We start from the raw sequence: 24,530 nt of genomic DNA, 5'->3' as shown, positions 1-24,530 counted from the left end.
CCTTCCACTTGAGAAGTCAGTTTTAGTTGTATAAAGGGAACTGGTCTCTAATGCAGGAGTTATGGGCAGAAAAGCTTCCATACAGGATTGTTGCTCCACTAAGTGACTGGAGGAAGTGTCACTCGTCTTGAAATTAAGCAACACTACAATAGGAAGATTTCACTGTGTTGACTTTGAGCAGTGACTGAGCAGAGAACCAAAGGAAGGAAAGCATACCTTAAAGCAGTGTTTCTCAAATGCAGCCACCAGGGTCTTTTCTTGTGACCACAGCCTCCTGGGCTATGATTGGGGGGAGGGGGGAAAGCAGGCAAAATAGCAGCCCCTCCCTGTTGGTCCTAGATGCACCATCTTGGTTGCTGGGGCCGCCAGCAGGGGGTGGACCCTGCCCTCCTCGGGAGACACAATGCTGGAGGAGATGGCAGCCAGTGAGTTCCCCACCTTCCCAGGGGCGGTGGGGCTCAGGATTTGGGCTTCAGCCCTGGGGTGACAGGCTCTGGCTTCCTGCTGCCTTCCTTTGCCCCCCCATCCAGGGCATCCTCAGTCCTGCCATACCTGGGGACAAGTTAAATCTGCTGTGAAATGTAATACTTGTATCTTTGTTAATATCGTATTTCACAACGGACTTACTAGCTAGCAATAAATAAATTACAATGATTTGGACATGTACATGTGCATATTTATTTGTTTTTCCTAAAGCTAATTAAGTATTTTAGGAAAAAGTGCGAGAGTGGCCACCAAAAACTTTGTCCTCAGAACCCCTACCTTATGAGTCACAATCCTGAAGAAAGGCATTGTTAGTCAAACACAAAATCAGTCTAGGCCAGCCTGCAGGCTGCTTGCCCAGTCATTGAAAATCCATTGGAAGATTACGGTTTAGAGAGTTTAGGCTCCAAACACCCATAACCGCAACCCAGAAAGTGCACCAGTTTGCTTATGTGTTGAAGCTTTTGTAGTTAATGCTGCCCTCAACGACATGAATCATGAAATGGTTCAGGACAAAGTCCAATGACCTCCATAAACACTTGGGACTTTGGATGCCCCCTTATTGATAAACAGTGCACAACTGTACAAGATGATAGAATGATTAATGAAGAGTTGTGCCTATTTCTACAGTTACCAGGCCAAATTACTGAAATGTATGCTAACAATGCAGGTGGATGGTCATTAGTAAAGCAAGGAGTCCATCTTCCTGTGCTGACGTAGGTGTTTAGCAGAGGTAGGGAGTGGGCAAGACTGAAGGCATATGTTAATATTGCTGATAAACACATATGAGCTAAGCAGTATCTATGCTTTTTTTTTCCTAGAAAAAAAGTGAGTTTATATGAATGTTAGAATAAGAAACCACCACCCAGTGAAGTCAACAGTGAAGACAGAAAGAAATACTATGAGGTAGCAAGCTTTCTGTAGAAAGATTTTATTACAGGCAAGATTCTAGCAAACTAAGTTTCCCCTTACCCATCCTAGAGCCCACAAGACTCCATTCTAATTGTACCCAGGTTAGTAGTGATTCCAAAACAGTGCATAAATCACTGACTCAAAAAAAACCTTAAGTTGAGGTGATAGAAAACTATTCAACTAAATGAAGCGGTGAGAACTAAATTCTTCTGAAATGTAAATATTGTCAAGGGTTAAGCAGCAAACTAAAGAGATCTATGCACATCCCAAGAATACAAGAACTTCATAAATTCTTTCACCGCCCTCAGCAACTTCAGGTTTGATTGAGAAGGGAGGATGGATGCCATAGCTTCTTAGTGACAATTTTTCTGGGAGTTTCAGATGTAATCACTAAGTCTGTATCCAGTTGATGTAAACAAACTGAAGTTTGCACTGAGCTTGAGGACTGTGATCAAAAACATAACATACACTTTACAACAGGATTCTATCAGAGGTCCTGAATTTACATAAACAACTGAAGGTAATGTTGGAGAAGTGACAGTGACACTACGACTGAGATGCTGACAGAAGTTTAGCTTGATAGCTGATTACAAATATAAAAGGTCATAAGCTGAGCCCAGAAAGGGAAGAATTCACAGAAATAAAAAGGAACAGCTCTGATTTAAGACTATAAAAATCAAAAATCTGAATTTTCTATCCCAAACCTATGCTTGTAAAATCATGACAATTCATTGGATCAAAGTGATAGAAAAATTGTGGGAGAGCCACAGAAAATAGTTCAAGTTCAATTTAAATGGATAGAATTCTGAATTAAAGAGACACCCTGCTTCCTGTCCAACAACGTCAGTATAAATATTTTTAGCAGGTCTGGACTGTTCTGGCAAGACTTTAAAGGGTTAGGTGCTTTAAATAAAGAGTACTTCTATCAGTGTGTATCTATCCAAGGCTAGATACAAAAGTGGGCGAAGCAATACTGTTCAGGAGTTCAGAGATGTGCATTCTATTCCTGACTTTGCAGCTGACTGGTAACGTGACCTGTTTCCCCAAGTCTAAGATGGGTATATTTAAACTTCCCTTTCTTTGTAAAATGCTCTGAGAGCTAGAACTGAAAAGCAATAAGTATTAACTACTTAACAGACTGGAAGCTTTTATTGTGTTCTACTTACAGAACTGCAATCCCTTCATTCTGGACAATGTGTGTCTTTATGTCTAAGGAATAAATATACTTGACAAATAACTGCTATTCGTCTTTAACCTTTGTGGAGTTTTCCCACCAATCAACTCCAAGAGAAAGCATGTCTTTACCAGGCTTAAGGGGGGGCGGGGGAAGACTCTCTATATTGCGTTTTTCCCCAACATCTCACTTATCTTTTCCAGCTCTCCTTTTCCCACAGATTTCAAGACTGGATGAGACAATTCAGATTAAGTTTAACCTCCTGCATTTCAGTAATTCCAGCAATGAGCCTAATAACTTGTGGCTGAACCAGATCATCTTTAAAAAAATCAGTATCCCAGGGATGAAAAATTTACCGTCTTGCTTGGTAACACTGGTCTACAATTTTTGAGAAGTCGTCTGCTTCAGAGATAAAATGTGCTATTTATTAGGTATTTTGATGTGCTGAATTCAAATATGACAATTAAAACAACTGATTGGCTACTGTTTAAGATATTTAAGTTTTTACATTTTATGTCTATGTATATTGTGTAGATAGAGTTTTAATCATAAATTGTAAACCTAGGTCTTTTCATGTGTTTATGGTTGCTTTACATGATATTTCACCTGTCCTGTTTATGTAACACTTTAAAAATCAGCAAAAGGGTTATATAAATAAAATTTGTTATGAAACAAAAAGGCAAAAAACTATTATGTACATAGTTTAGTACTATTCAGTGTCTACTCGGCGCTTCTTGGCTTGTCTCTTGTACTCATTAAATGGAGCATCTCTTGTCACTGTCCAGCAATAGTCTGCAAGCACCGATGGGCTACATTTGCCCTGATAGCGTTTCTCCATTGTTGCAATGTCCTGGTGAAATCACTCGCCGTGCTCGTCGCTCACTGCTCCGCAGTTCGGTGGAAAAAAAAAAAAAATCTAGAGGAGAGTGCAAAAAATGGATCTCTAGTGACATGTTGCAACCAAGGCTTTAGTATGCCTTGAGGAGGTTTTCCACGAACAACCTGTAGTTGTCTGCCTTGTTGTTTCCGAGAAAATTTATTGCCAGTAACTGAAAGGCTTTCCATGCCGTCTTTTCCTTGCCATGCAGTGCATGGTCAAATGCATCATCTCAAAGAAGTTCACGAATCTGAGGACCAAAGACACCTTCCTTTATCTTAGCTTCACTTAACCTTGGAAATTTTCCACGGAGGTACTTGAAAGCTGCTTATGTTTTGTCAATGGCCTTGACAAAGTTGTTCATCAGAACAGCTTGATGTGTAAGGGTGGTAATAAAATCTTCCTTGATTCAACAAGTGGTGGATGCTGAACACATTTCCTCCCAGGCTCCAATGACTGTCGGAGTGGCCAATCTTTCTTGATGTAGTGGGACTCTTGCACGACTATCCCATTCACAGAGAAAACAGCAGTACTTTGTGTATCCAGTCTGCAGACCAAGCAAGAGAGCAACAACCTTCAAATCGCCACAAAGCTGCCACTGATGTTGGTCATAGTTTATGCACCTCAAAAGTTGTTTCATGTTGTCATAGGTTTCCTTCATATGGACTGCATGACCAACTGGAATTGATGGCAAAACATTGCCATTATGCAGTAAATCATCGAAGACGAGTCTTAAAGCTGTATCAATGAACAGTCTCCACTCATCTGGATCGTGAACGATGTTGAGGGCTGCCATCACACCATCGATGTTGTTGCAGGCTACAAGATCACCTTCCATGAAGAAGAATGGGACAAGATCCTTTTGACGGTCACGGAACATGGAAATCCTAACATCACCTGCCAGGAGATTCCACTGCTGTAGTCTAGAGCCCAACAGCTCTGCCTTACTCTTGGGTAGTTCCAAATCCCTCACAAAGTCATTCAGTTCACCTTGTGTTATGAGGTGTGGTTCAGAGGAGGAGGATGGGAGAAAATGTGGGTCCTGTGACATTGATGGTTCAGGACCAGAAGTTTCATCCTCTTCCTCGTCTGACTCAAATGAGAATGATTCTGGTGCATCAGGAACCGGCAGTCCTTCTCCATGGGGTACTGGGCGTATAGCTGATGGAATGTTTGGATAATGCACAGTCCACTTTTTCTTCATTGACACACCTTTCCCAACTGGAGGCACCATGCAGAAGTAACAATTGCTGGTATGATCTGTTGGCTCTCTCCAAATCATTGGCACTGCAAAAGGCATAGATTTCCTTTTCCTGTTCAACCACTGGCAAAGATTTGTTGTGTTGTAGCATATGTGTGGGGCCCACCTCTTGTCCTGATCTCCAATTTTGCAGCCAAAATAAAGGTGATAGGCTTTCTGAACCATAGTGGTTATATTGCACTTTTGTGATGCAAAAGTCACTTCACCACAAACATAGCAGAAGTTATCTGCACTGTTCACACAAGTACGAGGCATCTCTGCTCACTTTGGCTAAACAGAAATGTGTCCCTTTGCAAAATCAAACACTGACAAAATCAGAGAGCATGACACTGTATGATTTCTAGAGCTGATATAGGGCAATTTGTTCAACAGAGTGATGTAAGCTTCGCTATGATTGCATCATCCATGACTTCTAGGAATAACGTGATGAAATTCATATCATGTATGACACAATACCAGCTTCAGATTGCATCATTCATTGTTTTGCCTAAAAAGCAAGTACTGTCCAAACCCAGTCATAGATTTATTCATAGATCCCGTCAAAGATGTATTTTAGTCATTTCTAGTTTAAACGGAGATCCCTTCCCTTTATAACTCACTTATCCTCCACCATTCCCAAGTCAAGCGTCATATATACTGACCCAATAGCATATCTTGAAAACTAGAGCCAATCAACAATTTTAAGCATCATTTTCTTTCTCAGTGACCCAGAATTAGTAAAGTTTGACTACTTTTATTTCAGAAGCATTTTGGCTGTAGAGAAGTGTAATTTATTCCAGTGGTTAGTTCTCCTCACAGTTAGAGGTTTGCACACTTTCCTCTGACAAATTTCTCTTTTCCTCCTCCTCCACCCATCAACACAGGCTCACTCCTGTTGTCCCCCCTTACTCCTGCAGGGAAGCAGACACGGTATCTGGCTTGCTTAGATTCCTAGCTCACTTTATCCACGGAAAGTAACAGCGCCAGCTGTTCTATTTTCTGGCTTTCCTCCTTCCTCATGAAGAAGTGGTAGTGTCTGAGATACTGTGTTCACAGCTAGTACTCAAAGGAGCAGTTCCTGGGCTACTCTGTTGCCTGGCTTGATAACTTCCCAAAGAGGAAAGAGCCGGCAACTCTGCTCCCTAGCTTTAGTCAGCCCACTCGTATGTCCAAACGCCGACTTGCTCCATACACCAAGTTTTTTTTAAACCCTGATACAGTGGGTCAATATTGGTGAGCTCAAGTTCAGAGCCCATCCCAATTTTGAGAAAAGTTAATTCTGTCTCCAACACATCATTAGTGTGAAAGAATGCTATGTTTTGTTCTTGCTCATAAGGATATAGAGAGGGAGCGGTGAGACACAGTCCCTCCCCCCAGAGGGAGCAAGGAGAGGCAGCACAGCCAGAAGGGAAGAGGCGGAACCAGAGTCTCTCCGCTTCTGGCCACACTGCTCTCCCTCCAGCCTCCGAAGCAGCTGCAGCTCTGGAGCAGCTCCAGCCTAGCCCGCAGCCGCGCTGCCCGGCCTGCTGGAGCAGCTCCAGCCCAGCCCGCGGCCGCGCTGCCCAGCCTGCTGGAGCAGCTCCAGCCAGGTCGGAGACATCCTCCCCTAGCCCTCCACAGATAAGGTGGGATGGGGTGGGGAGAGTGAGGGAGTCCTGGGCTAGGGGTGGGTCACGTGGAGGGTGGTCACAAGGGTTACTCCCCTGATTTCCAGCTTCTCCCCCCTGTTCAGGATAAGTAGCTAGTGCGCCGGGACACATTGTTTACTTAGGTTTACTTCCGTGCCTGCAGATGCTTGAGGTAAACAAACCATCTCGACCTACCTGCGAATTATTCTGATGGCCTGGGAGCCAAAGTTTGCTGACCCGTGAATTATAGGGTCAGCTTATGAATGGGTTATAAAAATTTTCCATTTTTACTTATCCATCTTCGGAGGGTGGGGGAAGGAGGCTTATAAGCAAACCGGCTTATGAGAGAGTATATACGGTACTCATTCTTAACTTAACTCAAGCAATTTATATTTATTTTGAGTTTCCACTTTAGTTTTACCTTCTTCATTGTCACTGTACTGGTCAGAATCATTATTTCCATTCTGTTTGGTGTTCTCAGCTGATGAAGAAACTGTTGGTAGAAGTGTCGATGACCCCAACTCTGGGCCTTGTTCCTTCATTTTCTGCAATTTTTTCTCATAGATCTTTCTTGTAGTAGCTGTAACAAGGCAGAAAATATATTCAAAGAATTAAGATAGATTGTGCACCTTTACTTGACTCCAATGTTGGACCTTCCTGGTTTACAGACCCTTAGCGGTCTTACTGGCTACTTCTCTTATGACTTGCCTCTGTTTGGCCAAACAGGTTTAGAAAGTAAAAAGCTACTCAACACAGGATGTGCCTGCTTAAGACAATTAAAAATAATAATAAATAATAATAATAAATAATAATAATATAGTCAGAGCATTCTACTCACCTGTTTTATTCCTATAATATGAAGAGAGCATGCTGGATCTTTGCTTGAGCCATAAGTGTCCCTTCCTCAATCAATGCAAGTGACAGGTTAGTTTCATTGTTTAGTTGTTGGTGGGTTAAAAGGAAAATGTATTAATGCTGAGCTAAGAATATCTTTTCTTCAACTAGTAAGGCACACAGATCTGCCTGTCAGTCTTCAGCTTGCTCACAGGTTTGGTTCTGCCCCCAGAATTAGTCACTGGAAGTAAAGAATGCCGCTTGGGCAAATGCCTGACATCCATGGCATAAGAGGAGAGAGTGTGGAAGTATCAAAAGGAATTTGGTCTACTGTTAGGTATCCATACACAAAATCAACCCCTAGAGGCACAATAATCAAAGGAACCATGGATCTCCTAAATAGCAGTTTTTAGCTTCTCCAGGATCTGGTCTGTACACTGTTGGCAGCTATTGGCTAGTTTCTGGAGGGGACCTTAAGTAAACAACTTCATATAAGAGGGACAGACAAATCATTTCCTATCAGGTGCCACTATCAGAAATATCAGTACTTTTATTAAAGTACTCAACGAGCTGTGGCTAGACAGACAAATGCTGTTTAATGAAGGAACCTCCTGCAAGCAGTACAGATAGGTATGTAAGACATATCTCCTTCAGGTCTATTGGTGAGAAAAATCTCTGGGAGATAGCTACTAGGGTGTACATTAGTGTCTGCCTCTCAGAAGCTTGTTAAAAGTAATTCAGATAAATTATTTCTCTTCCCACACGATCAATTGTGAACCAAGATTAGCAAGCAAGAAAACAGTTTCTATTAGAGATATCTAAAACTAGCATTACTTCCTTCCTACTCGCTTTTTTTTAATGGGTTGTTTAAAGTTTAAATCTGCATCTGAGAGTTTTGATCAATTTTTCCTCATATTCCTTTTGGGCTATATCCAGAAGTCATTCATCTAATGTGGTAAGCATCCAGCTTTCTGCAAACAGAAGTATACTAGCAAATCATTCTGTCTGCTTTAAGGAATTTAGCAAGCATCTTATGAATTTGCCCTGAATCTATTTACCCCTGTTGCATTAGTTCTCTTGTATTTGTTTGCTAAGAAACTTTAGAACTATTGGATTTATAGGATTTTGAGTATGGCTTATATTCTTCTTGTATTGATTCAGACATTAGGACCTTCCTAACTTCTTGTCCAGAGAGCTTTCCCACTTAATACTTAGTGGTGCCAACTGTTTGGCCTGGATGCCCACTTCCACTAGGTATAGTATAAATACAAGACAACACTGTAGTGTATTATTCCAGCTATGAAACACAGGATACCTAAAGAGGCAGCTGACGTTATTGTAACTACAGAGATCTTTCAAAGTGGAGTTTCTACTCACAAAAATTTTATAGCCTGAAGATGTATGAGGTCAAGTGCATCTCTTCCATATCAGAGATGCTCATGCAAACCCCATGAAGGCTGTCAATGCCCTGAAAGTAGCTGATGTTGCTTTGTTTCTACTCAAGCATGAGCCTACCAAGTTTTCCTTCGGAGGGAGTGGCAGTGTCTTTCTCAAGACCGTGTGATCCATTTTTGGTAGGTCACCATGTCTGTTCCGATTCAAATTAAGGAATCTTCCCAATTATAGGTTAAGCATTTGGATTTTGTAGGTGGCTCTTCCTCCAGTGTTACTTTAAGGCTTTTATGTACGTTTCTGCACTGGCTGTTTATGCATACTTTGGGGCAGAAAGTCAGCACAGAAAAATCTGAGACAGGCAACGTGGACTAACATATCTCTGTAGCTAACAGTTCCATTAGAGCTCTGCTGCAGAGGATACGAAACAGGCTAAGTATATACCTACACCAGCAATTTAGATGTTTGAACCTATTTCAACTGGGGAAGGAGTCATCCAATAGCAAACAGTTTAGAGTAGGAAAGTTCAATCTTTGGTGTTTTAAAGAGACTACTGGCACCATCTCACTGCAGTCACATTCTGCGATTACTAGTCTTGGGGATGCATACTCAAAAAGCGATTTTTCGGGGACAGGGAAGAAAACAAACAAAAACCTATAACAGGGAATTGCAGTGTGAAAGCATTTATATTTGCGATTCCACCTCTGCTTTCCCAACAGCTCCCTAACATTACTGTGCATCATGTTTCTTCAAGTCAGCTTGCTGAGTAATGCAAATTCTCTCCTGACTGGTGTGCAGGTGACCTATGAAAGTCACGAGCCACAGAAAGGTATATAAATTATTGGCTACATGGAGGTCTAATGCCCAGTTTCTCAAACCTACTCCATGAATTGTATTTGTTCAGACTATAGAAAAAAGTATTCTGAACAAGGTAGATGAAAGTGACTTAAAAATCAGATGATTTAAATATCTTTATAAAAATAAGCCTATTTAAATTTAAATTTGAAGGTATGCAACCTATGTTTAGGCCTAAACTTACTATAATTAACTTAGATAATATTTTATCTAATGTAAATTAAGTTTTAATATTATTTAAGTTTGCAGATTATACTGAACTGCTCAAGATAGTCTGCTTTGGTCTCAACTGTGAAGATCTTCAAAAAGATCTCACAAAACTAAGTGATTGGGCAACAAAATGGCAAATTAAATTTAATGTGGATAAATGTAAAGTAATGCACATTGGAAAAAAATAACCCCAACTATACATACAAACTAATTTAGCTACAACGAGTCGGGAAAAAGATCTTGGAGTCATCATGGATAGTTCTTGGAAGATGTCCACGCAGTGTGCAGAGGCGGTCAAAAGAGCAAACAGGATGTTAGGGATCATTAAAAAGGGGATAGAGAATAAGACTGAGAATATATTATTGCCCTTATATAAATCAATGGTATGCCCACATCTCGAATACTGCGTATAGATGTGGTCTCCTCATCTCAAAAAAGATATACTGGCACTAGAAAAGGTTCAGAAAAGGGCAACTAAAATAATTAGGGGTTTGGAATGGGTCCCATATGAGGAGAGATTAAAGAGGCTAAGACTCTTCAGCTTGGAAAAAAGGAGACTAAGGGGTGATATGATAGAGGTATCATGAATGATGTGGAGAAAGTGGCTAAGGAAAAGTTATTTACTTATTCCCATAATACAAGAACTAGGGGTCACCAAATGAAATTAATAGGCAGCAGGTTTAAAACAAATAAAAGGAAGTTCTTCTTCACGCAGCGCACAGTCAACTTGTGAAACTCCTTACCTGAGGAGGTTGTGAAGGCTAGGACTATAACAGTGTTTAAAAGAGAACTGGATAAATTCATGGTGGTTAAGTCCATTAATGGCCATTAGCCAGGATGGGTAAGGAATGGTGTCCCTAGCCTCTGTTTGTCAGAGGATGGAGATGGATGGCAGGAGAGAGAGAGAGAGAGAGAGAGATCACTTGATCACTGCCTGTTGGTCCACTCCCTCTGGGGCACCTGGCATTGGCCACTGTCGGTAGACAGGATACTGGGCTAGACAGACCTTTGGTCTGACCCGGTACGGCTGTTCTTATGTTTATGTTCTTCTTATTATGCAGTATATGTTTGAAGCTGAAGTTTTCAAGGTAGTCAGACGACTGACCTGGTGGAAGTCACTGGCTAAGCACTTGGAACCAGAGTTTGTTGAAGTACTGAACTATCTTTTGACAGCAATAGCCTCTTCTGCACATGCTCTCTTCATGAATTTGTCAGCTTTGAAGTAGTAATTGAAGTGAATAAACTGAAATGGAGTTGAAACAGCAGGAAAGTTTATCTTCCTCTTCCAAACTACAAACATGAACTAGGTGGGAAAGGATGAGAGCTACAGTTCTAAAAATCTTGGAAGGATGTGATGACCAGAAACAAATCAATTCACGTAACTACAGTCAGTTAGTTTTAAATGTAAGATACGTTTTGATAAACTTGTTTTACCTTGTGTATCCAGCACATTTAAAGTAGCTTTATTTTTAACAAAAAAAGTAAATACTGTGGTTTTGTGCATTTTTAATTGCATTCCAGTTTTCATCCAAACAGAGCTTGACACAAATCACAAGTAAAAAATTAATCTAGTAAATAACGCATCAGTCACCAAAAGATGGTGAGAGTCTGACCGGGCAAGGAAAGGAAATGAGACAATATCGGTCAGCATGAGAGGCAGCACACCAGGAGCCTAACCATTGTCAATTTTTTTGACTAGGCCTCTTGGCAATGTAGATCATGTTTTAATGATTACAACCAATTAGCCTCTTTTTAGGGAAGTAACTAAAGTACAAAAGCAAAACAAGATTAAAATAGATTTAAATCAAGGTATGCTAATTGTTGATTTAAAATCAATCCACTAATTCTAAGGTTGTACAATTAGTCTTCTCATTAATGTAAATTGTTTAATTTCACGTGTATGGATATTTGTAAGTTAAATTACCTGTTTGGAGTACAAACTCTGTTTAGCAATGGTTGTTGCAATTACCTTCTGATAAAAAACCAGAAGTGTATTTTATTTTACTTAAATCATACTTCTCACAGAAAATTTAGACTACCGTATTAGCTCTTTACACTGTAAGCTCTGCAGCACAGAGCATATATTACTTATGTGATGCAATAGTTGTATGTAATTATACATAGTAAATCAGTAGTATATGATATATTTTACCTACCTAAAATTGGACCAGGGGTCACTCCATATTTTACAAGTTGCTCTTGAAGGTCTTCATTACTGAGCTCTGTTACATCTAGGTCATCTTTCTCCTCCAGCCTGGGCTTGTCTGTTTTCTTTGTGGCTTTCTGTAAAGGGAAAAGAAAGAAAGGAAAACAAATTACATCATTTCTCCACGCATTACAAAACCAAAGTCTTTGTCCCTATTGAAGGAGTAGAGAGACTGCATGTGGGCTGTACTGAAGCAACAGAGGACAGCAGTTTTGATATTCACTCATTTTTGTTTAGTAGTGTTACCTTTATCAATACCAGATAATATTTCACCCAGCATGGAAGTCTTAAATGAACATAGGCCAGTTGTCATGAAAGAACAATGTGTTTTAAGAGCCTCGGAGATCAGATCCTACACATTTTTCTTATCTTCTATGCGGATTGAGACTAGCACAGGCCATCACAAGTCTTATCTTTCCTACAATGGATAGATCAGGTTTGAAAACTTCCCCAACACCTATTTGCCTGAAGACTACACCTACTAGCCCACCAAGCTGAAAAATACCTTTGCCATCACACCCCACAAGCTCTGTGTGTATTTAGTTTCTAGTGGCATATCTCCACTACCCTTGTGGACACACAGGAAATCTTGGGCCTTCGAGCACCTCTTTCCTCTTAAGGTAGTAATGGGCTCATGAGCTCCTCTGCTCCTGCCACTCCTCACCATTCTCTGGAGAGTTGCATACATTTTAGTAAAAAAAAAAAAAAAAAAAAAAAAAAAAAAAAAAACACACAAACACACCACACACACCCCACCCAAATCCTATCTACATTATTGCTGCCACTATTGCTACCACTGGTGAAATTCTAAATTGGTCACTGCAGACAAAGCCAGGGGTAATCAGCAAACACAGTCACGGTCTACAACTTTTATAACTCTCTGCCAAGCTGCACTATTCCTCAATAGGAAACTTATTCATGTCTCACCTGAAAATTTCCTTTCTTGGCGTAACGAAGCCTGCAGATCCATAGCATTGGGTACTCTGCTCTCTGCAGCCTTGGAGACTGACCAAACCTGTCAGAGGCAGGAGAGGTGTGGCTTCACCTCTGAGAAACTGCCAGTTGTTACACTTCCATAGCCTAGGAAAAGCTAGTTTTCCTCTATATCCAGGAGGAAAAGTAAGTATTAAGACTAAACAGAAAAAGCCTCCTGCAAAGCAAGGATTTCAGTGAATAACTAACTGAATGCCAATTAATAAATTCGCTATCCTTTTCCAATGAATAGCCCATTCAGGGTGGGTGGGATGTGCAGACCTCTTTACTCCAAGAAAGAAAGTTTTCAAGTAAGATATAGATAAATTTTCCTATTCTTGCTTGAATGAATGTAATGAAGTACATGGCAGATCAGCGAAACAAGGATTTTATAGCGGTGTCCACTCAGATGGTGGGAAAGAGGACCATATACTGTTATGTACAGATGTTAGAGGGGATAACCCTTTCCTGATAGGTGCTCCTCACTGTAATGTCACAGAAATTATCTACCAAACCAGCATCCAATGACTGGATGTCCAGCTTGTAGAATTCAAAGGTGATATGAACAAGATGACCAGATAGCAGTTTTACAGATTTTCTTGTATGTGGCAAATGATATTTCTGCCCATGAAAGTGCCACAGCTCTAGTGGAGTGAGCTCTGATACTGGAAAATAGAATTAGGCTTTTTGACTTTTATGCTATGCGTCTGAGATGCAGCATCTCAGCCACCGGGGGGGGGGGGACCCCCAAAAAAAACCAAACCCCCAAAAAACCGCTTTCCCTTTGACACTGGATAATAAAGTACAAGAGCATTTGTCTTTCTGACCTGACCTGTGTGATGAATATACACTTGAGAGGTCTGGAGACATCCATATACCAAAATTTGTCTTTGGAGTACAACGGAACTGGTCGGAGTTCCTAAGTCAGCTATCCTGTGCTCAGACAAGACTATCATCATAAAAAAAGGGGGGGGGGGCACTTTAATTGTTAGATAGTAATGAGACACCCTGCATTTGAACCACTCATTAAGGTCTATAATGGCACTGAGATCACCACGTAAGATTCAGTAAGAGAACTTTATGCAAATCGGGAAGATGTTGCTCTCGTTAAAAAAAAAAAAAGTTCTAAAATGCTGGACATCTGGTGACGAAATTCACTACTTATCTACTACACTAAGGATTCTAGACAAAGCAGCAACCTGACCTCTGAGAGCCTGAAGTGCCAGGCCTAATCCAAGTACATTTTGAAGAAATCTGAGAAAATGTGGTATTGATGCAGATATGGGGGACAACGCTGTTGTCCTAGCATCAGTGGTTTAAACCTAAAATGGGTCCATAAATATGCTGAATTAGTATATTTCTTTCTGGAAGCTAAAGTTGTGGATATTGGCACACTAAATAATCTCTTTGGCCTCAGAGGCTCTGTTCAAGAACCAGGAAGCTAGGCTAGGACTGTCTGGATTCTGATCCAGACCTCTCAAAGTGCATATTCATCACACAGGTCAGGTTAGAAAGACAAATGCTCTTGTACTTTATTATCCAGTAGCCCTTGTAAGATCATCTCTCTTCTGAATGGAAAGCACATGGGAGGTATTTATACCTTGTCAAGGAGATCAGAGAACCAGCCCTCCGTGGCCAGACTGGGGATAGCAGAATTACCAGTGCTACTTTCTCTCCTTAAGCATTCTGGTGAGGAGAGGAAAAGTGGGGCAAAGGCATAAAAAGGAACTTTTTGATCATCTTTGCAACAAGGTATCTGTTGCTGTGGTTGTGAACCAACCAGAAAGAGAACAATACTAAAACTTTGTGATTCCAGTCGGAGACAAATAGAGCTACTGCGGAGAGAATTTCTTTACCAGAAGAGTGCAATAGTTCCCATTCTCAATTATCTAATTTTGCCTTCGGAGCAGTCAGCCGCAACATTCCATTTTGACTTTGATGTTTAGGGAGCAAATGGGCAAAAGGAATGCACAGTCAAAGGCATCAGGTGGCGAGCTTCTCTCTGGAGGACTGTATCTGCCATTATACTCCGTGGAAGTGAGCAGGGGAACCAGGTGCTGAGTATTATTTGCCCTGCTACACTCCGCAGAATTATGCAGCTTGAGGGAAACTGATTTCACTGTGTGCCAACTAGAGGAATCCCATGAATCCGACTCTTCAGAAGATGGGATAAGAGAACATTTTCTTTTTTTGGAGTGTTTTATGTTGGGGCAACTAGGGGGATCTGAACACCTGAGAGACCACTTTCTTCTGCCTCCCCTTGATCCTCCTCCTCCTCAGGAGAGAGAGAGAGAGAGAAACTTCAGACTTCTGGTTCCTGGGGGTTGGGGAGGGGAGTGGGTGGTCCTTGTGGTTACTCTTTTGCAGAGCTGTCTTTTCCTGAAAAAGAGGAGGTTTGTGCTGGACTGGGTCAGAAAGAGGGCTTCCCAGGGTCTCATGCTTTGTTCAAGTCAGATTCCTGCATGTGGTCTGGAGATGTGATGGGTACCAGGCTCCGACCTTGGTCCATTTGCTGCAATGGACTTACACTGCTGGTAGGAATGGAGGAAGGGATTGGGCTCAGGGGCCCCATACTAGGCTCACCTTGTCCTTGGATCCCTGTCAGTAGCTCTCTGCCATTGCAGCAGCAGTGCGCAGCTTCTCCGCAGCCAGACAATGTGTCAGAATGTGGACTTTGGTGATTGGGTGGGAAGCTTTGCTGATTCTTTGATACCATGCTTCAGCCTACCGTGGGGGAGGGGAGAGGAGAAAGGGAGCCACTGCTTGCTGATCCCAGGCTGATGCGGTCATCTGCGCCAGGCCTCGGGGATTTTGCTACTGAGATACTGCCACTGCTTTCTGGGAGCTGCCCCACTCAGGGAGGAAGGCTGCAGAAACCCTGCCCCTGCCTTAGCACTTCAGAGGCCTGGGTCTCCACAGAACAGGCACAGATTCCATGTAAGCACTTAATCAGCAGAGGAGATGCAGGAGACAATGTCTAGTTTTCCCACTTAGCCTTCTCTGCCAGGCTGCCCTCTGCCAGAGTCCCAGCAACTGTCTAGCTGCCCATTCAGAGCAGCTTTGTATAAATTTGCAAGCAAATCTGCTCTTATTTTAGGGATCACACTACTTTAAATAAAATTAAAGGGGGCATTAGTGCCAGGGTTTGATAGTATCAGCATCCCAACTGAAACTGGCTGGTTATCAGTTGCTCTGGATTTTCCACAAAGTAATATGTATCTTCTTGGGCTCTGGAGCAGAGACTTGGATTCTTTTAGCCCATAAATTCCCATGGCATGTTGCTCTCTCTACTCAAGCAAAAATGGAAGCTTCTCAATGTCTAGTTTGAGCCTGATCAAGCCCACAGCAAGAATGGTAAGGTATCTTCAGTAGAAACTATCAACTCTTTACACTTTCAGGAATTAAGTGATTCCAAGCAATCTCAAGGAGACTAGATTAGTGTGCACATGTAATCCAATTAGGGGATTAGTCATATCCCTAAACCACGTGTACCCCATTTTGGTTTTCCATATAAAACATTTTAATTACCTCAATAACTAGTTCCAAAACAGTTGAAAACTAATCAAACCTACAACATAATAGAAGAACTCAATTTATAAGAGAGGCCTTTTTAAAGTTTACTTATCGGTCTGTCAGCCACACTTAGTTTGTAACATTAAACAGGGCATTTATCTTAACCAGTTTCACATTGGCTCAGTTTTTCTTACTTATCCTTAGTGGTCAAAGCAATGAAATAATTAAAGACTCAAACTCTAGTCAGCATGTTAAAACTCATGCTGGATTCTCTAGTAAGCATCTGTTCAGGCTAGTACTGTATTGTAGTGGTGTTAAGGCACTGCCACATCACTGATCAGACTGACATTACAAAACCAAATACCTCAGCATGCTAGAGGAGTACAGCTAGGTGTAAGGGAAACAATTACAGACATTTAATATTCAAAGAAAATTTTAGAATGTTACCAGCAATAAAACATGATTTACCATGATTTACTGTTTTTCTGGACAGATATCAATTCATCTAGGACAAGTAGGAAACTTCCACAAGCAACTGCTATTAGTTTTTCCAAATTCAGAGCTTTCATTTTGAAAAGTTTTTTAAGATGTTAAGGATGCAATGAAAACCTTCCAGCCACAGAGGTTAAAATGGTGCACAAATGTCCTAACTGTGCAGCCAGTTCTAGCGTTTCCGCAGCTATCCTGGAGATTCTACAAGCTGCAGCAGAGTGAAAACTGGCTACTCTTGCTAGTTTTCATTGCTGTTTATTCAGATCTCTGTGGGCAGCACTGAAATTGATAAGAATCAATTCAATTTCATCCCGCAGAAGCTTGGGAAGCTTCTGAGCAACAGCAATTCCATGGGAAGGGGCACTCAAATGAAGGTGTGGACAGGAAGAGGGAGTTAAATAGTGGAAACAATACCACCCTTTCACAAGCCAGAAGCTTTAGGGAGGAGTAATGTGAGAACTCTACCTACTTTCATGGCAACCAGAAGGCTCTGGGATAAGAGAACATTTTCTTCCTTCTCCCCCACTTCCAGCAACATGAGTGGGGAGTGGAAAGACTTCAAGTTTATCAGATAACCAGAGGCATAAGTAAAGCTCCCCCTCCCCCCCACACTCTTCCTAAGCAGGGCTCAAAGGACAGCATCCCTGTAGGAAATCTCAGTCTTCTCCCAACAGCTAAAGGCTACAAGGATTGATTTCTCACATAAACTGTGCACCTGAACAGTCATCCTTCCCTATCTTTCATGTCCTCCATAGCACAATGCAAACATCCCTAAATTCTGAAGTGTTCATTTGCTCTATCATCCCCCTGCCTTTACAAAAACAAAACTATGGCTTATTGACCAAAAATAAATCAGTAATTGTTACAAAACTAGTCCAACAACCATCATTTTCCCCCTGTGTTCTCAGTTGAACCATCTCCATAGGCATCATTAGCTACTGTGATCCAAGAAAGGAGGGGAGGGGGGGGGGTCAGGCAGATGAGACACTGGAAATCTGACTCTTCAAGCCTTGGCTACTGACCTCTTGTATATGCAACCAGCTGCCTTTCTGGTTCTTTCCCCTAACTGCCAACTGGATACCATCTTTCGCTCCCTAAGCCCCTGCTACCCTCCTCCACAGAACAGTGCAGACAGCATGCACTATAATCCAGTTAACACCCCTCATGGAGAAAGCTGGAGAGCAAGAGGCAGCTGCAGGTAGATCACAATAGTTGGGTGCCTGGCTGCAGCAAAATAGCAAATTCCACACGGACAGCAGAATTCTGTATTCTGTGGCATCTTGGAAACATACTAAATTCAATGGCTGTAGTCAAGACACCATTGGCCTCTCACCCAGATGAGAAGAGCATATCATAGGGCTGTTTAATGCCCTCTACAGACCTCTTTCCATAATTTTGCACTTGGTTCACATTTTCAGAGTTATCTTTGAAATAGGGCTGTCAAGCGATTAAAAAAATAATTGCACTGTTAAACAATAGAATACCAATTGAAATTAAATATTTTGGATGTTCTTCTACATTTTCAAATATATTGATTTCAGTTACAACACAGAATACAAAGTGTATAGTGCTTACCTTGTTATTTTGAATTACATACATAGTATTTTTTAATTCACCTCATTCAAGTACTGTAGTGCAATCTCTATCATGAAAATGCAACTTACAAATCAAGGTGGTTTTTGTTTGTTACATAACTGTAGTCAAAAAACCAATGTAAAACTTTAAAGCCTATAAGTCCACTCAGTCCTACTTCTTGTTCAGCCAATAGCTCTTCTTTTCTGCAAATGTAAACAACATTACCCACTTCTTGTTTACAACATCACCTGAAAGCGAGAACAGGCATTCACATGGCACTGTTGTAGCTGGTGTCACAAGATATTTATGTGCCAGATGTGCTAAAGAATCATATGTCCCTTCATGCTTCAACCACCATTCCAGAGAACGTGTCCATGCTGATTAATAAATTTCAATTGGTATTCTATTATTTAACAGTGCAATTAAAACTGATTAATCAAGATTAGTTTTTTGGGGTTTTTTTTTGGAGTTAATCCTGTGAGTTAACTGCAATCAATTGATAGCCCTACTCTGCAACCATCAATGATAGAAGCCTTAAAAAAAGGGGGGGGGGGGGGAGGAGAAGCTGGGATTCTGGGTCATAGTTCTGAAGCAAGAGAGTGAATTTCAAGGCTATAGACTTTATGGCAGGGGTTCTCAACCTTTCTTTCTGCCCCCCTCCCCGCCAACAGGCTATAAAAACTCCACAGCTGTGCCACAACTGTTTTTCTGCATATAAAAGCCAGGACTGGTATTAGGGGAGGGTAGCAAGCAGGACAATTGCCCAGGGCCCCATGCCACAAGGGGCCCTGCAAAGCTAAGTTACTTAGGCTTCAGCCTCAGGGCCCCAGACTTCGGCCCCATGTAGTGTGGCTTTGGCTTTCTGCCCTGGCCCCAGCAAGTCTAATGCTAGCCCTGCTTGGCAGACTCCTTGAAATTTCCTCATGGGTTCCCAGGGGGCCCTGGGCCCCTGGTTGAGAACCACTGCTCTATGGCATCCTGCTAGTAGGCCCAGTTCTATGAAAACCAGGTGTAATATCTCCAAGCCCAAGGAATAGGTGCACAGATGGGATTGGGGTGGGCAAAAGAGACTGACAAGTTAAAAAAAAATACTACAGAGGTGTTTTTGGGAGAGAAGTGGGGAAATGATAGGAAGCTGAACACAGAGAAAAAGAAAATAGACTGACAGCAGCTCAGGAGATAGATATGCCATGATTATGATTGGCAAGGGAGAGAAAAAAAAAGTAGACTATGGCAGGAAGAGAAAGAAGCAAGAAAAATTAGGTTTAGGGATGTCAATTAATTGCAGTTTAACTCAAGTGATAAATTGCCTAGGGAGATTGTGGAATCTCCATCTCTGGAGATATTTAAGAGTAGGTTTTTTTTTTTTTTAAATGGAGATATCCTACCTCCCAGAACTGGAAGGGACCTTGAAAGGTCATTGAGTCCAGCCCCCTGCCTTCACTAGCAGGTCCAAGTACTGATTTTAATTGTTTGACAGCCTTAATTAGGTTTGAACATTACTCATGTATTAGATAAAGTTTCAGTATTTGTCACACTTCAATTATTACATTGGGTTATTTGACCAATCCTACAGCTGGGCAAATATTAACAACCAAATGAGATATTAATACCAGTGAAATTCAAATATATTCATAATTCCCCCCCCCCCGACATTTGGCCAACCCTAGTAGTAATACATTTAAGAGAATAGTTGATTGACCACACTGTAGTTCAATGCAGCATGTAACAGCATATACTGGTTTTAATTCCTTTACATTGCCTGGGACATGGGTCGGGGGTGATGGAAGGGAGAGGAGTTGTGGCACAGGCATGTTTCCACCCTTGCTAGTAGGCTTAGTCTTCTGGCTAACAGAGGTCAGAAAAACTTTTCAAGGGCCCCGTCCCCAGCCTTTTTTTTTTTTTTAATCAATCATATATGAGAGAGAGAGGTGTGAGAAATAACAGACCTCAACCCTATTGCACCCTCTACAAATCCGTGTACGCAAAGTCTATCCCTTACCTCTCTCTAAAAGTGCCAAGTTTCAAAACGTTCAATGAATAGAAGACTGTTGGGGGGCGGAATAGATCTGGACAAGGAGAAGAAGTCTGGAGATAAATGTGAGAAGGGAGGGACAGGCAGTAGAAACAAAAGTGAAACTGTTTGAGCAGCATATTCCAGAAGTCTTGAGGTCTTTTGAGTATAGCCTTCATTGATTTGAGATGTACCATACCATTCTCTCACTAGAAGGGAAAACCTATAATGGCAGCAGGCTGTAAAAGAGACCCTGTTTGGGAATATTTTAATGAAGTTCCTCTACCTGTGGGTAAGACAGGCATGGGTGCAAAATGCAAACAGTGCAACAAAGAAATGCAAGGCATGGTCGCCCGAATGCAACATCATGAGAAGTGTTCCTTCTCAGGAGGAAGCTGCGTTGAAAATGATTTAAGGAACATCACTTTAGATAGATAGTGTGTACCTTTTAAAAATGAAACCTACATCTATCTCTGAGTTGTAAAGAATGTGTTAAGTTTATAACAACCAAGAATGCACTTTTATGTTGTCATAACTATAAAGGGAAGGGTAACAGCTGTCCTGTGTACAGTACTATAAAATCCCTCCTGGCCAGAGACTCCAAAATCCTTTTCCCTGTAAAGGGTTAAGAAGCTCAGGTAACCTGGCTGGCATCTGACCTAAAGGACCAATAAGGGGACAAGATACTTTCAAATCTTGGGGGTTGGGGGGGGGGGGGAGGAGAGAAGGCTTTTGTTTGTGTTCTTTGTTTGAGAGAGTGTTCCCTCTCGGGACTGAGAGGGACCAGACATCAATCCAGGTTCTCCACATCTTTCTAAACAAGTCTCTCCTATTTCAAACTTGTAAGTAAATAGCCAGGCAAGGCGTCTTAGTTTTCCTTTGTTTTCTCAACTTGTAAATGTACCTTTTACTAGAGTGTTTATCTTTGTTTGCTGTACTTTGAACCTGAGACTAGAGGGGAGTCCTCTGAGCTCTTTAAGTTTGATTACCCTGTAAGGTTAATTTCCATACTGATTTTACAGAGATGATTTTTACTTTTTTTCTTTAATTAAAAACCTTCTTTTTAAGAACCTGATTGATTTTTCCTTGTTTAAGATCCAAGGGGTTTGGATCTTGATTGACCAGGAGTTGGTGGGAGGAAAGAGGGGATGGTTAATTTTTCCTTGTTTAAGATCCAAGGGGTTTGGATCTTGATTGACCAGGAGTTGGTGGGAGGAAAGAGGGGGATGGTTAATTTTTCCTTGTTTAAGATCCAAGGGGTTTGGATCTTGATTGACCAGGAGTTGGTGGGAGGAAAGAGGGGATGGTTAATTTTTCCTTGTTTAAGATCCAAGGGGTTTGGATCTTGATTGACCAGGAGTTGGTGGGAGGAAAGAGGGGGATGGTTAATTTTTCCTTGTTTAAGATCCAAGGGGTTTGGATCTTGATTGACCAGGAGTTGGTGGGAGGAAAGAGGGGAATGGTTAATTTCTCCTTGTTTTAAGAGCCAAGGGGTTTGGATCTGTATTCACCAGGGAATTGGTGAAGGTCTCTCAAGGCTACCCAGGGGAGGAAATTAGCCTTGGGATGGTGGCAGCGGACCAGAGCTAAGCTGCTAGTTAAGCTTAGAAGTTTTCATGCAGGCCCCTACATTTGTACCCTAAAGTTCAAAGTGGGGATACAGCCTTGACATATGTAGAAATCAATGATTAAATACAGTCTTCCTGACTAGTGATTTAAATCAAATCCACCCTGATAAATGAGTTACAGTTATAAGCAGACTTTCTTGTAGATCCTATCCAGCCCCTTAACATTGTCTGGACCAATCTCTAGCTCTGTATCACTGAAGTTTAGAATTTCCTGTGGCATTGGGAGATAAGGTAGGTAACTACTCCAGATTAGTTCCTTCAGGTTCTTTTGGATTACAAAGAATTTTGCTCATAGCAGGGCTAATTAAGTATTTGTTGTTAAAGTTGAAGCACTTTGTGTTTTCAGCGCATATAAAACTATACATAAATTCTGACACAGCAGCTTGGTTAGCAGAGGTCCACTAAATAATTTCAAACATGTTTTAGAATTTTATTTATTTTTTAATATTTTACTAACTTACAGAGTGCATGAATGCTATTCCCTTTCTGAAGTTAGAATGTATATCTGAAGGCTTTTCATCCAAGCTTCTCAGACCTTTGAATGGATAAAAAAATTCTCATTTCTTAAATTAGAGATTTATAGGAGGAAAAAAAAACCCTCTCCATTCGATAGAAGTTGGTGATGAGGAAGAAAGGAGAGAGTTATTTGAGCCACTGTGTGTGTTGCTATCTGGTTGCATGGACTCATGACCAACACATACAACTACGTAATATTTCAGATCCACATCACAGAATTGCTTCTTAGGCCTGGTCTACACTACGACTTTAATTCGGATTTAGCAGCCTTAATTCGAATTAACCCTGCACCCATCCACACAACGACGCCATTTAATTCAAAATAAAGGGCTCTTTAAATCGATTTCTGTACTCCACCCTGACGAGCGGAGAAGCGCCAAAATCGATTTTAGCATTTCGAATTAGGGTTAGTGTGGCCGCAATTCGATGGTATTGGCCTCCGGGAGCTATCCCACAGTGCACCATTGTGACCGCTCTGGACAGCAATCTGAACTCGGATGCACCGGCCAGGTAGACAGGAAAAGCCCCGGGAATATTTGAATTTCATTTCCTGTTTGCCCAGCGTGGAGAGCACAGGTGACCACAGATAGCTCATCAGCACAGGTAACCATGCAGTCCGATAATCGAAAAAGAGCACCAGCATGGACCGTACGGGAGGTACTGGATCTGATTGCTATATGGGGAGAGGATTCAGTGCTAGCAGAACTTCGTTCTAAAAGACAAAATGCCAAAACTTTTGAAAAAAATCTCCAAGGGCATGATGGAGAGAGGTCACAATAGGGACTCAGATCAGTGCCGCGTGAAAGTCAAGGAGCTCAGACAAGCCTATCAAAAAACAAAGGAGGCAAACGGTCGCTCCGGGTCAGAGCCGCGGACATGCCGCTTCTATGCCGAGCTGCATGCAATTCTGGGGGGGGGGGGGGGGAGGGGCCGCCACCACTACCCCACCTGTGACCGGGTCGGGGATAGTCTCATCAGCTACACCCGAGGATTCTGCGGATGGGGAAGAGGAGGAGGAGGACGAGCTTGCAGAGAGCACCCAGCACTCCGTTCTCCCCAACAGCCAGGATCTTTTTCTCAGCCTGACTGAAGTACCCTCCCAACCCTCCCAAGCCAGTATCCAAGACCATGACCCCATGGAAGGGACCTCAGGTGAGTTTACCTTTTAAAAGATAAAACTTGTTTTAAAAGCAAGCGTTTTTTAATGATTACTTTGCCCTGAGGACTTGGGATGCATTCGCGCCAGTTCAGCTACTGGAAAAGTCTGTTAACGTGTCTGGGGATGGAGCGGAAATCCTCCAGGGACATCTCCATGAAGCTCTCCTGGAAGTACCCCAAAAGCCTTGCCGCAAGGTTTCTGGGCAGTGCAGCCTTATTCCGTCCTCCATGGTAGGACACTTGACCACGCCATGCTTGCAGCAAGTAATCTGGTATCATTGCCTGACAAACACAAGCGTATGGTCCCTGTGTTTGCTGGCATTCAAGCAACATCCGTTCTTTATCTTGCTGTGTAATCCTCAGGAGAGTGATATCGCTCATGGTAACCTGGTTGAAATACGGGAACTTAATTAAGGGGACAGAGGTGGCCGTTCCTACTGGGCTGTTTGCCTGTGGCTGAAAAGAAATCCTTCCCTGCAGTTAGCCAAGCGCAGGGCGGGAAATTGGCCCTGAGCTTTTCGCATTTGGTTAGCAGGGATCTTCCCTGTTACCAGCCACGCGGTGGGGGGGGAGGGATAAAGCGATCATCTAGAGAATTGGATGGGGGGGGTGGTTAGTTTGTTTCCTGCTGCTGCTGAATGTTAACAGGAAAACCGCAGCACTCAACGGGCTTTGCTTGGTATGTGGGAAAGGAGGGCGCAGAAGCCGAAAGACAATGGCTTACCATGGCCGCATGCAAGCCGAATTCTGTTGCCCGGACCTGTGATCTCTAGCAGCAAAGCCACAGGCACTCAGTATTAAGAGGCAAAATGCGACCTTGCACAGAAATCACATGTGCTATGTAATGTGAA

At 42.0% G+C, this 24,530-nt stretch overlaps 1 protein-coding gene across 23 annotated transcripts in view; it reads right to left on the bottom strand.

Annotated features, from left to right (window-relative positions):
• Window positions 1-24,530, bottom strand: part of TMPO (thymopoietin) — a 65,212-nt gene that overhangs the window by 15,386 nt on the left and 25,296 nt on the right. For all 23 annotated transcript variants that reach the window (XM_065561188.1, XM_005305220.5, XM_042859790.2 and 20 more), the window contains exons 2-3: window positions 11,762-11,888; window positions 6,736-6,894 (exon numbers count right to left, since the gene is read on the bottom strand). In XM_065561188.1, coding sequence (XP_065417260.1) covers window positions 6,736-6,856 — 121 coding nt within the window. In that variant the 5' untranslated portion in view covers window positions 6,857-6,894; window positions 11,762-11,888. The remainder of the gene's footprint in view (window positions 1-6,735; window positions 6,895-11,761; window positions 11,889-24,530) is intronic.

This window comes from Chrysemys picta, chromosome 1 (assembly GCF_011386835.1).
Source record: "Chrysemys picta bellii isolate R12L10 chromosome 1, ASM1138683v2, whole genome shotgun sequence".
NCBI classification, from domain to species: Eukaryota; Metazoa; Chordata; order Testudines; family Emydidae; genus Chrysemys; species Chrysemys picta.
This window is presented reverse-complemented; position numbering and strand designations above follow the sequence as displayed.